The 12550-nt window shown below is 39.8% G+C and overlaps 1 protein-coding gene across 5 annotated transcripts in view; it reads left to right on the forward strand.

Annotated features, from left to right (window-relative positions):
- The window catches only part of pfkpa (phosphofructokinase, platelet a), a 36833-nt gene that overhangs the window by 4607 nt on the left and 19676 nt on the right, over nucleotides 1–12550 (forward strand). For 3 of the 5 annotated variants that reach the window (XM_077244103.1, XM_077244107.1, XM_077244105.1), the window contains exons 2-9: nucleotides 1894–1967; nucleotides 2740–2817; nucleotides 4925–5114; nucleotides 5382–5547; nucleotides 7810–7854; nucleotides 8006–8114; nucleotides 10667–10762; nucleotides 12279–12371. In XM_077244103.1, coding sequence (XP_077100218.1) covers nucleotides 1894–1967; nucleotides 2740–2817; nucleotides 4925–5114; nucleotides 5382–5547; nucleotides 7810–7854; nucleotides 8006–8114; nucleotides 10667–10762; nucleotides 12279–12371 — 851 coding nt within the window. Of the gene's footprint in view, nucleotides 1–1893; nucleotides 1968–2739; nucleotides 2818–4924; nucleotides 5115–5381; nucleotides 5548–7809; nucleotides 7855–8005; nucleotides 8115–9053; nucleotides 9150–10666; nucleotides 10763–12278; nucleotides 12372–12550 lie in introns of all 5 variants that reach the window. The other 2 variants (XM_077244104.1, XM_077244106.1) reach the window with 1 other exon arrangement.

The raw sequence follows: 12550 nt of genomic DNA on the forward strand, positions 1-12550 counted from the left end.
TAAATGGGCATGTTACAGACTCATGATTTTTTAAGTGTTTCCTGAAATGAGTGAACATTGTTGCCTCTGAGAAGGGCTGTTTAAAGTCACACAAGGGACAAGAAAAAAAGTGCATGTTCTGCTTGTGCTACTTCTCTTGAACCAGTTCTGTGTGTGTCTTTGTGACTTCGTGATAAATTAATTTTCAGTGCATTAAATGACTGAAATGTACAAATACAAGTGTCATATAGACGAGGCAAAGGGCTAATTCGTGAATAATTGCTATGCTGTAAACGGTAGTGACTAAATTAACTGTGCCCTGGTGTCTGAGATGACACGGCACACCTTGCATTTCCACTCCATTTATGTTACCTCGATTGCTGAGGCTGAATGTTGAGGCTCTGTTCAGCAAGCATCCAGTTCACACTGCGATTGAAGAACATTTGTAAAGGTTTACACCAAATATTTCCAGTCAGTCAAATTTTATTATTTAACTTAATCCAATATTTAGTTAACTTCATGTCAGTGTATTAGCCTTACAGGAATAGTTCACCCAAAAATGAAAATTCTGTCAGTATTTACTCACCCTCATGTTGTTCCAACCCCGTAAGACCTTCGTTCATCTTCGGAACACGAATTAAGATATTTTTTGCTGAAATCTGAGAGCTGGATCACTCCTCCATACTAGTCCATAGGCTTCTTCAGGGATTGAAACTTGCCGGCCCCGAAAAGTTATTAAAGACATCGTTAAAATAGTTCAAGTGACTACAGTGGCTCAATCTTAAGTTTATCAAGTGACGAGAATACTTTTGTGTGCAAAAACAAACAAAAATAACGACTTTATTTCAACTATTCATTTCCTTCTCTGTTGGCCTCTAGTCAGTTAACTTAGTATGATTGCGGGGTTGGAACAACATGAAGGTGAGTAAATACTTACAGAGTTTTCATTTTTGGGTGAACTAACCCTTTAATCATGGACATTTCTGCTTGCTGCTATTCATTCACATACATGTAGGAATAAAATCACATTTACCATATCAAGGCGCTTACCATAGATAGCAAACAACACACTTTCCAAACGTATAACTACATTGACTGAAGACTTACCAGCTAACGTTAACACTATTGCCCTGCTTGCTTGACGTTCACATAACACTAAGCAGTGACGCTAAAATGGCATTCAAAAAGTGTGCGAGTAATATGCGACTGCCGCGCTTCATAAAACTAGCGATTCAAAATTCTCTTGATTATATATTGTTGAAACATTTAAAGAACAAATGATAAAACATTTCATAAGTTCTTGGAGTACTTAAAAATTGTTCCATGCGTTACTCCTGCTGCTTTCGAGTATCATGTCGATCAGAGCAACGACATGACGCAATTTATGACGCTCAGTCAGTATACTTAAAAATATTCAGTAAATTAGTAATGTTGACTTAAAAATAATGAGCCACACAAAATACAACTAAACTGCTTGTTCAGAAAATTGTATTGTTTTAAGTAGCATTAACTCAATTTTATTACGAAATTCAAACTATAAATACCGCTTTGGCACTTTTAAATGTGACGTGACAGATAGCTAGCGCCTCGGAACGTGAACCGATGATCTACCAATAGCCTACCAGTCATTGCACTACAACCCCCCCCCCCCCCCCCCCCCATTTTGACATTGCACAGAGAGGTACTTAAGTTTGAAGTCTGGGTGAGTTATTATAGGAGGAGACTAGCAACAGATGACCAAATATTGACTTCCCCTAAAAGTTTTTATAATATGCTGTACAAAAACATTCCAATAATCCTCACATTTCAATAGCAAGTGCAAACCTAAACAAATAGCCATTTAGAACCTGCTTTCTTAGTATACTATAGATATCCCTCTATAAAGTGATTTGTGTGGTGTTTCTCTACATCCAGGGATGAATGCTGCTGTTCGGGCTGTTGTCCGTATGGGAATCTATGTAGGAGCCAAAGTCTACTTCGTTCATGAGGTCAGTCTCTAGTTCATCCATACAGAATTCAGGTGATACTGCAAGACTGGTATGCTGTATATACTTATATTGATGTGTAAACATTAAGACAAACTAGTGTCAGTGTCAGTGCTGTGTAACATATGGGTCTAATGGCTCTCGATGTTGCTGTTCACCCTTTCCAAATGGCCAATAATTTATTTCCAATATAAAAATGTTAATACTCAAGACGTAATATGAGTACACACAGCCTTTTTTGTTAAATAAGTCATGGATTATAAATTATATTAATCTTCTACAGAGTTGTTGAAATAGCATAACTGTTTTGAGTTAAAGGCCTATATACCTGGCCTCATATAAACATGAATTTTCCATTAGCATCACATGGCATGTAAGCCCTGAGATGTCTGTCTGTGATAGGCCAAATACCTTCGCCCACTGTGCTCTTATGCAATGTCTTCAGTGAAGAAACCCACACATCCATTTTCTCCTGATTCCACCCTCATTCTTTAAGGTGAAACGTGTCATTTGTTAAATCGTTTGCTAAGGCAAGTGTTTGGAAGTGCTGCTAATGATGCAGAAATGACACTTTATCTTTAATATCAAGATTGTGCCATGTAGAGACATTTTGTAAACACAAAGCCACGTCTTTGCCAAGCCAGAACATTGCATGCCAATCTCAGTAAGCGGCTTCATACGATTACCCGGAGAATTGAATTCATTTCTGGTGACTAAGAGGTCATTGAAGGATAAGAGGAGAGATTTTATTTTTGTGTTTTTGTGTGAATTACAGGGTTATCAGGGTATGGTGGATGGAGGCGACAACATCAAGGAGGCGAATTGGGAGAGTGTGTCCAGCATGCTGCAAGTGGTGAGTGTGATGAGAATCATACGACTGCTCAAAGCACTTACACATACCTCTGCTCATACTGTCACAAGGTTATCGGTTACTATTCATAGTCCCAATGAATTTAAGGTCATATAAAAGTCCCAAATGGTCTAAAACATTCTGATTTCAAGAGGTGTTTGGGGATAGAAAACAGGAATCACAATACAGCCTAATGTGATTGATTATTAAACTTTAAAAGACTATGGCTGCATTTACACTTGGCATTAACATGCGACCTGTATCCGGATGGTGTCCACATACACATTTAAAAGACAAGTGTAAAACGCGCTTCTGATCGGAATGTTATCCGATCAGCGTGTCCAGGTTCGGAGGTAGTCGACGACAATGTAAACGCAATCCAGCCATCGTGTCTGCATTCACAGGTGGATGTCATACAAAACCCCGCGCACTGTCATTATTCCCCCTGCTCTCTCCAGGAATTGCTGCACGTAGCTGTGGGGTTTTGCGATACAGTTGAGTGCGAAGTACATCGCAAATATACTGAAATGTTTGCTTTCGCACCCTAAAAGTTTCAGAACCATTTATTTTCTGTAAAGAACGCGCATTTTTCCCACCACAGCTGGCAATGTTCTTGGATATGTTTCTCTGTACCGTTTCCATTACGGCATCTATCCACATTATTAGTACTTGCAGCCTCTTCATCCTCCTCATTTTGCGAGATTTGTAAAATGTACCTCGAATGAAAACTCTTTCTAAAAGAAAACCCACCACTTCAGGTTGACTTTGCACCGGAACCATCGTTTTTTTTTTTTTTTGTGGGAATGCGAGATCCGATCTGTTATCCAGATACAGAAGCCACTTGATGTGGACAGGTGTAAACGCACCGTGTCCTGATTGGCTTATGAATTATGATCCAATCTGCTTGATCGGATCCCGGTGATCGCATGTTAATGCCAAGTGTAAACGCAGCCTTAAATATAATTAAATGTGATCCATGCACTATTCAAAATAAAAATGCTGCGCTATTGCACATTATACATGCTTGCGGTTTCAGAGCAGTTTGCAATAAATTAATACCATGCATTTATGCCAAGCGATTGCTTATGACCAACTCTTGATCATTTATGAAAATGTTTACCTTATGGTGTTTATATCATAGATACAAACGTGTTGCCTTGTTCTAACAAGCACTGCTGCTTTGTAAACGGGTTACCAGCGCAGCCTACTGTCAAGAAAGTGTTAGTTCAGACCAATGTGAAAATCAACACATATTTTATTTGGACAACTTTCTGAATAGTTTTAGCATGTTTTTTAATATGGCAATGTTAGTGTATTTGGTCTTAGAGGACTAGATCTGTTACGCTGCTGCTGATTTTGATTATTGCTGCTATATGTATGGCCTTGCAACTGCTAATAGATACACTGACGCTGCTGTGAGCATGTAAGATATGCTGCTGCTGCATAAACAGACATGCATCTCGTAGCAGATCAAGGCAGGTGGAGCTGGGGGAGGTGGAGGGTTTCAGAGGAACTCTAATAGCGCTCTGCAGGACTAGCCTACAGCAAACAATAAACCAGACTGTTTAAATGTTGAGCAAGCTATCTCATTGGCTGCAGGATCAGCAGAGGCTAGTCAGCTTGTGTCATGCTGTAATGATATGATTGCTTGTAGATTGCATGTAAAGGACCTTTATTACTGGGGTTTCATTACTAAACTAGATATTTATAATTTTCACTCATCTCTTTTCTTAAAAAAATAGTTTAAAGACTGAAATGTGAGGCTTATCATTTTATATAAGGTTTTGGCTTTGTCAAAACCTGTATTATTTGAATTTGTATTGTTACAATCATCATATTTACTGTCATTTTACAGTCTAGGATGTTACCATGGACATTACCCTATACCTTACCCATAATGGTATTAATTTGTTTTGCGCAAGTCTTAAAAAGCCTTACATTTGATTTTAAAACCCTGCAAATACCCTGCTGTGGTTAGCACCCGTGATCTCACAAGGAGAAACTGATATCTTTAAACGTCACAGGGTGCTCTGACCATTCAGCAAACACCAAATTATGGGCCAATACCTCATGTTTACAATGGTTAAGAATTTGTGTGATTGTGTTTCAGGGCGGCACTGTTATCGGCAGCGCACGATGCAAAGATTTCCGCACGCATGAGGGTCGTCTGAAGGCGGCTCATAACCTGGTGAAAAGAGGCATCACCAACCTGTGCGTGATTGGAGGAGATGGCAGTTTGACCGGGGCCAATCTCTTCAGAGAGGAGTGGAGCGGCCTGCTGGCAGAGCTGGTCCAGCAAGGTATGAGCTGCAGACCACACAATAGAAATACAATTCTTTTTTGAGGCTGTTGTTTATTTCACATACAAAGCGTTCTAGCTATCTTTAGCTTGAATTTATCTAAATTTTGAAAATATTTTTTAAGAACTGTTTAATTAGGCTTAAATTAGCCAAAAAAATAAAGATCACACAGATTGATATGCAAATAATAATAACAAAATATTGTCTAGAATTTGATCGAATGTGCTTTCATGTTGCAGTTTTTTTGTTTGTTATTTTGTATAATAGATCTGATTGATGAGGAGGCGGCTCAGAAATACTCTGCTCTTCACATTGTGGGCATGGTGGGCTCTATTGACAATGACTTCTGTGGCACCGACATGACAATAGGAACAGACTCAGCCCTCCACAGAATCATTGAGGTGGTGGATGCAATCATGACTACAGCTCAGAGGTACTTTAACAGTCCATAACAAAGTGTCAGGTGTGGGGGTGGTGAAAGGAGCAAGGACTCAGGTGCAGAGTTTTTAATAAAAAAAACAAATACAAACAAGAACTACCCCGAGAGGGAAGAAAAGACTGACTTGACTGCAGGGAAACACACAGTGTACAGACGATGCCGAACCTGCACAGAACTGAAGACACAAGGAGAATAAATAGGGAGAGCAAACAAAACAGGTAACGAGGGAGGACAGGTGCGGCAAATTAATCAATAATCAGTTAACAAGATGGGCGGGGTTAGATAATCGACAGGAGAGCACATGGCACAAGGAAACATACAGGTCCTTCTCAAAAAATTAGCATATTGTGATAAAGTTCATTATTTTCCATTAAGTAATGATAAAAATTAAACTTTCATATATTTTAGATTCATTGCACACCAAATGAAATATTTCAGGTCTTTTATTGTTTTAATACTGATGATTTTGGCATACAGCTCATGAAAACCCCAAATTCCTATCTCAAAAAATTAGCATATCATGAAAAGGGTCTCTAAACGGCTATTAACCTAATCATCTGAATCAACTAATTAACTCTAAACACCTGCTAAAGATTCCTGAGGCTTTTAAAAACTCCCAGCCTGTTTCATTACTCAAAACCGCAATCATGGGTAAGACTGCCGACCTGACTGCTGTCCAGAAGGCCATCATTGACACCCTCAAGCAAGAGGGTAAGACACAGAAAGAACTTTTTGAACAAATATGCTGTTCCCAGAGTGCTGTATCAAGGCACCTCAGTGGGAAGTCTGTGGGAAGGAAAAAGTGTGGCAAAAAAATGCTGCACAACGAGAAGAGGTGACCGGACTCTGAGGAAGATTGTGGAGAAGGACCGATTCCAGACCTTGGGGGACCTGCGGAAGCAGTGGACTGAGTCTGGAGTAGAAACATCCAGAGCCACCGTGCACAGGCGTGTGCAGGAAATGGGCTACAGGTGCCGCATTCCCCAGGTGAAGCCACTTTTGAACCAGAAACAGCGCCTGACCTGGGCTACAGAGAAGCAGCACTGGACTGTTGCTCAGTGGTCCAAAGTACTTTTTTCGGATGAAAGCAAATTTTGCATGTCATTCGGAAATCAAGGTGCCAGAGTCTGGAGGAAGACTGGGGAGAAGGAAATGCCAAAATGCCTGAATTCCAGTGTCAAAACCCAGTCAGTGATGGTCTGGGGTGCCATGTCAGCTGCTGGTGTTGGTCCACTGTGTTTTATCAAGGGCAGGGTCAATGCAGCTAGCTATCAGGAGATTTTGGAGCACTTCATGGTTCCATCTGCTGAAAAGCTTTATGGAGATGAAATTTCATTTTTCAGCACGACCTGGAACCTGCTCACAGTGCCAAAACCACTGGTAAATGGTTTACTGACCATGGTATTACTGTGCTCAATTGGCCTGCCAACTCTCCTGACCTGAACCCCATAGAGAATCTGTGGGATATTATGAAGAGAAAGTTGAGAGACGCAACACCCCAACACTCTGGATGAGCTTAAGGCCGCTATCGAAGCATCCTGGGCCTCCATAACACCTCAGCAGTGCCACAGGCTGATTGCCTCCATGCCACGCCGCATTGAAGCAGTCATTTCTGCAAAAGGATTCCCGACCAAGTATTGACTATTGTGTGCATAACTGAACATAATTATTTGAAGGTTGACTTTTTTTGTATTAAAAATACTTCTTTTATTGGTTGGATGAAAAATGCTAATTGTTTGAGATAAGACTTTGGGGTTTTCATGAGCTGTATGCCAAAATCATCAGTATTAAAACAATAAAAGACCTGAAATATTTCAGTTGTTGTGCAATGAATCTAAAATATATGAAAGTTTCATTTTTATCATTACATTATGGACATTCAAGCCATGTGCTCACACCAAACATGACTAAAACACAAGCACATGTCCAGTAAAACAAATCACCAGCCGTGTGCTAACTCAAAACGAGACATGAACACGCACCCAATGAGAACACTCATAAGGCAAGTGTTCACACAAAACATGACATGAAAGCACACAGCTAGTGTTAAACACAAGCTGTGTGCTACACAGTACAAGACAAAACAGGAGTGTCAGGGCTCTGTCACAAAACCAATGATTAGACTAGACATAAGTGCAGAACCCTGACACAAAGCAGAAAAAGTTACCAGTTGTGCAAGTTCTTTCTCTTGAAAAAATATGCCAAGTTTTGAGTGATTCACATTTATTGGCATATATTGTTTTTTGTGGTTTACAGTCACCAGAGGACATTTGTGTTGGAGGTGATGGGCAGGCATTGTGGGTAAGATTATTACATATCATCACAATTCATTTTGCCCTGGATTTGTTCAAAACATATTATTGGCATGGTTTTTGCGTTTAACGGTGAAATGATGCTGTCTACTGTCACATCAGACACTGTTTTCTATATCTGTATGTGCTTGTGTATGAAGCTATCTGGCATTGGTGAGTGCCCTGGCATGTGGAGCTGACTGGGTGTTGATTCCTGAAATGCCCCCTGAGGATGGCTGGGAAGAGAAAATGTGTCAAAAACTCTCTGCGGTAAAACAAAAATACATAATTTCTACTAAATCTACATGCAGCACACGTGATATACTTCTTATGTTATTAGTGCTCACACTTTCAGATTTATTCTTACTAGTTTTTCACCTGAAAAATCTTCAAAACCATTAAAGTATGCTTGTGGTTGTACACAGTTTTGGGGAATAGTCATACTTAAGGCCAATGTATACTTCTGCGACAAGTGTATGCTGTAGTGTACGTCGTAGGCTACGCACGTAGGCGACGCCGTTGTGAGCATTTATACTTCTGCGTTATATCTGTGTTGCGCTGCAGTTACAGCGCCGAAACGCTATTTGGCGTGGGAGGGTTTTAATGTTCCACTGTGGTTAGATTCCTCGCGGCTGTTTTGAGTTTAGGCTACAAGCAATGGCGACTGACAGAAAGCATACAGATGGCTGTATTTCCGCACCTCTTCAACCAATCGCTCGGTCACATGGTCCATTTCCATTTTTCTTCACTGAACTTTCGACTGAACTTCTGATTTTAAAAATGGCGGGCTGTGCACATGAACGCGGCGGAAATGCGTAGGAGGAAAAGCGATGATACCAAGCCGACCAATCCCAGATCTTGCTGTCCGAGTCGTCGCGACGTGTAGTTAAATTTTTGAGGAGGTGCGCGTCAGGGTATGGCGAAGGGTACGGCGTATGGTACACATCTGTGCGTATGCTACGCCGTACCTACTGCGCGCACTCGACGTAGAAGTATAAATTGGCCTTTAGAGGTATGGGGAATTAGTCATACTACTTGAAAAAAGACACACTACTTAAAATTTGGTTATACATACACATTTACAGTTTAAATAAGATATTTATCCGAGAGTCATCTGTGTACAACGAATTGATTTTCCACTTCAAGAATGTATTCTTCTGTTTGTAACATGCATTTGTTTTTGTGGAACAAATGTGTTCACTGCCCCAGACTCGATCCAGAGGTTCAAGGTTGAACATAATAATAGTCGCTGAAGGAGCCATTGACAGACATGGAAAAGCTATTACTTCTAGTATAGTCAAGGATGTGAGTACTGGATGTTTTCAAAGGGAGAGAGCAAAAATCTGGAATCCTCTAGAACTGCAGTTGTCCATCTCCAATAAAACTCCTAAATGACCTAAAGCCTTGTTGCAAAAACATGCTACAAATTCTACCACATGGCACAAGATGTACAAGGGCTTTCACACTGACAGCGATTTACAGTGATAAATGGTGCACAAATCATTATTTTTCAATAAGATCTGGCAATTTGAAGCATCATAATGGACAAAGATCGTTGGCAAAGTGTTTAGCACAATTGCCTAAAGCATTTGAAAACAGCAGTCAACTATTTTTGCTGGCCTTGACCAAAAGTACAGTGACTTGGAAACTTTGACCAAAGGCACAGCTACTTCAGTCAAAATTACAACCAACATTACACGAACAGGGACTTGGTGTCCTCAACTGACAGTGATCAACAGTATATTAACTTAAAGACCTTGCCCAACAGCATAACCAAGTGAAGTTTGTGAAGAGATATCGGACAACAAAATAGTGACTTGTACACATTGACCAACTGTACAGCAACTTGGGGACCTCGAACAACATTATATAGACGGCCACTTGGAGATCTCAACCAACAGTACAGCAACTTGGTGACCATAACCAAAAGTGTAGTGACTTGGTGACCATGATCAACAGTATTGCAACTCCTCTATCAACAGTATAGCTACTTTAAAACCTTGTCCAACAGCACAGCTACTTAAGGACATCAAACAACATTATGGTGAGTTGTAGACATTGACCAACATCAACTTGCCAACCAACCGTATAGTGACTTAAAGACCACCAGTACAGCCACCTGTAGTCCTTGACCAACAGTACAGGGCATTGGCGACCTCGACCAAAAGTACAGCAACTTGGCGAACAATTCCAGACCTTGACCAACAACCCAGCCATGTGGTGACCTCGACCAAAAGTATAGCAACTTGGAAACCTCTACCAACAGAATATGAACAATGACTTGGTTACCTCAATATAGGTATTTTGACTTTAAGACCTTGACCACTGCACAGCCATTTGAGGTCCTCGAACAACAGTATAGCGACTTGGTGACCATGTTAAACGGTACAGCAACTGCTTGACCAACAGCACATCGACTTTGGGACATTGAACAATGTAGAAACTTGTAGACATTGACCAACAGTACAGCAACTTGCCGACCAACCATGTACTTGAAGACCTTGAACAGCAGTAGAGCCATTTGGAGTCCTTGACCAAAAGTACAGTGACTTGACAAACAATTTAATTGAATTGCTGTTAGAAAGAATGCACCTTAACTGGGTTGTCTGGTGTAGTGGTTAAAGATCTGGGTAGGTAATCTTGCAAGGAGCAAGCCACTCTCATTACTTTAAGCAACGTGAGCAAAAGTTGCTTCATTAGAAATGGTGTTTCAGTATGTGGCTATTTATTTCATGGGCCACTTCTGCAGCCTTAATTCCAGCTTTTTGAATCTCTCCCGTTGTTTTTGTCATCAGTTTGTGACCTGTCTCTTACCCTCATAGAAACGGGCAGGAATGAAAAGGCTGAATATCATAATAGTAGCTGAAGGTGCGATTGATCGTAACAACCAGCCCATTACCTCAGAACATGTAAAGAATGTAAGTACATGGTGTATAGAGATCCAGCTCCTGCATTGATCCCTGACCTCTCTGAGCTCTGTGTGTGCTCCCTCTCTGGCTTTGTCCTGTGTGGTTTGCTTAAACACACCCACACTCTTTTCTGGTAAGGCACATGTGGTCATCTCGAACATAACCAGCTATGGCTATCCTCTACTTAACTACTGCACGGCATCAGTGCATTAGTGTCTTGAATGTTACCCGAAGCAGGAGCATGCACATTTTGTAGTGCTGTACAGTTCAGTCTTATCTGTTCTTTTCTTTAGAATAATTTGTGTTACGAGAAACATTATGCAAGCGTCACTATTAGCATTGCTCATACTTTATTTTTAAAAACCTCTAACCCTAAATTTTAAACTTCATTGCATATATTGTCCCACTTTATTTGTGCAACTGACATTAATGGTACACTTGCAACAAAAAAATAATTAACTTAAACTTTCCAGAATACCATGTGTGGGAGCCTAAGCTTTATGATGGGACACAATATTTTCTTTAGACAGACAAAGTAAGAATCTAGTTTTAGTCATGCTTGTGGAAACATTTATGTTTTCTTTGTTCAGGTTATATATAGTGAAAGGAAGTACATTTCCTCACCCTGAAAAAGGTCCTACAAGAGTTGAATTATTTACAATGTTTAGCACGTCTCTAACACTAACCGCTAAAAGATGGGTTCGAATTTACTGACTAGCATGGGACGCTGTTCTGATTTCACCAATTAATGCTAAATCTCTTAATCTGCATGTGTGTTGCAGCTTTCTTGTGAATCTTTCTGCTAAATGCATGTAGTACTATGATTGATTTGTGTCTTCTGTGCTTGTACTTAGGTTTATCATTAAATGACTTTAATTTTTTTATTTTATTTATATTCATCAAAACATATAAAGGAAGAGTCCACCCACAAATTAAAATTCTGGCATCATTTACTCACTCATTAATGTCTCATATGACATTCCTGTTTTTAGTAGAATGCCAGAGGAGATGTTATAGTTTAACACAGCTCTTAAAAATACAATGAAAGTGTATGATGACCAGGGGCTGTCTAACTTTTCAAAAGACAGAAGCATTGTAAAAGTGGTCCATACGACTCATGGACTATATTAAACTGTGATCTGTTCTTAACACAAAGCTAAGTTAAAATCATAAGCTTTAACATCTTTAAGTTGACTTCATTGTATCGAAATGAGCAGCTTGAACATTGATTCTATGAATAACTCAGTTTTGGGTTAATATACTGTGTATATATATATATATATATATATATATATATATATACATATATATATATATATTTTTTTTTTTACTGTAAGATTTATAAACATTATGAAGACATGTTGTACTGAAAATTCAAAATGCTCATAGACATTTGCTTTATTTGGAATGAAATGTTATCTTGCGTGAAGGACAAGAAGTTTTGTTCACAAAATATGACCTAAAACCTCTAAATTCCCTTGATTCCTATAATTCAAGTTTAAATCTTCTTTATTCCCTTTTCCAGCTGGTGGTTCGGTGTCTGGGCTTTGACACGCGTGTGACCATCCTGGGCCACGTCCAGAGAGGAGGAACCCCCTCAGCATTTGACAGGATTCTGGTGAGAATCTCTTGGGGATAAAAACAGGAGGGTTGGGGGAGCTTACATTTATTACATAAACAGATTTCATGTTCATACACTGCAATTACTCTGCTGTTCTAAAGTGCACTCTGGGGAACAGAGAAAAAAATAATGCCTGAAAAGAAAGACAGCTTCTTTCCTAATCCTAAGTGGTCTGT

The sequence above is a fragment of the Siphateles boraxobius genome, unplaced genomic scaffold, assembly GCF_051911475.1.
Source record: "Siphateles boraxobius isolate OS27281-9 unplaced genomic scaffold, OSU_SipBor_1 26, whole genome shotgun sequence".
Lineage (NCBI taxonomy): Eukaryota > Metazoa > Chordata > Actinopteri > Cypriniformes > Leuciscidae > Siphateles > Siphateles boraxobius.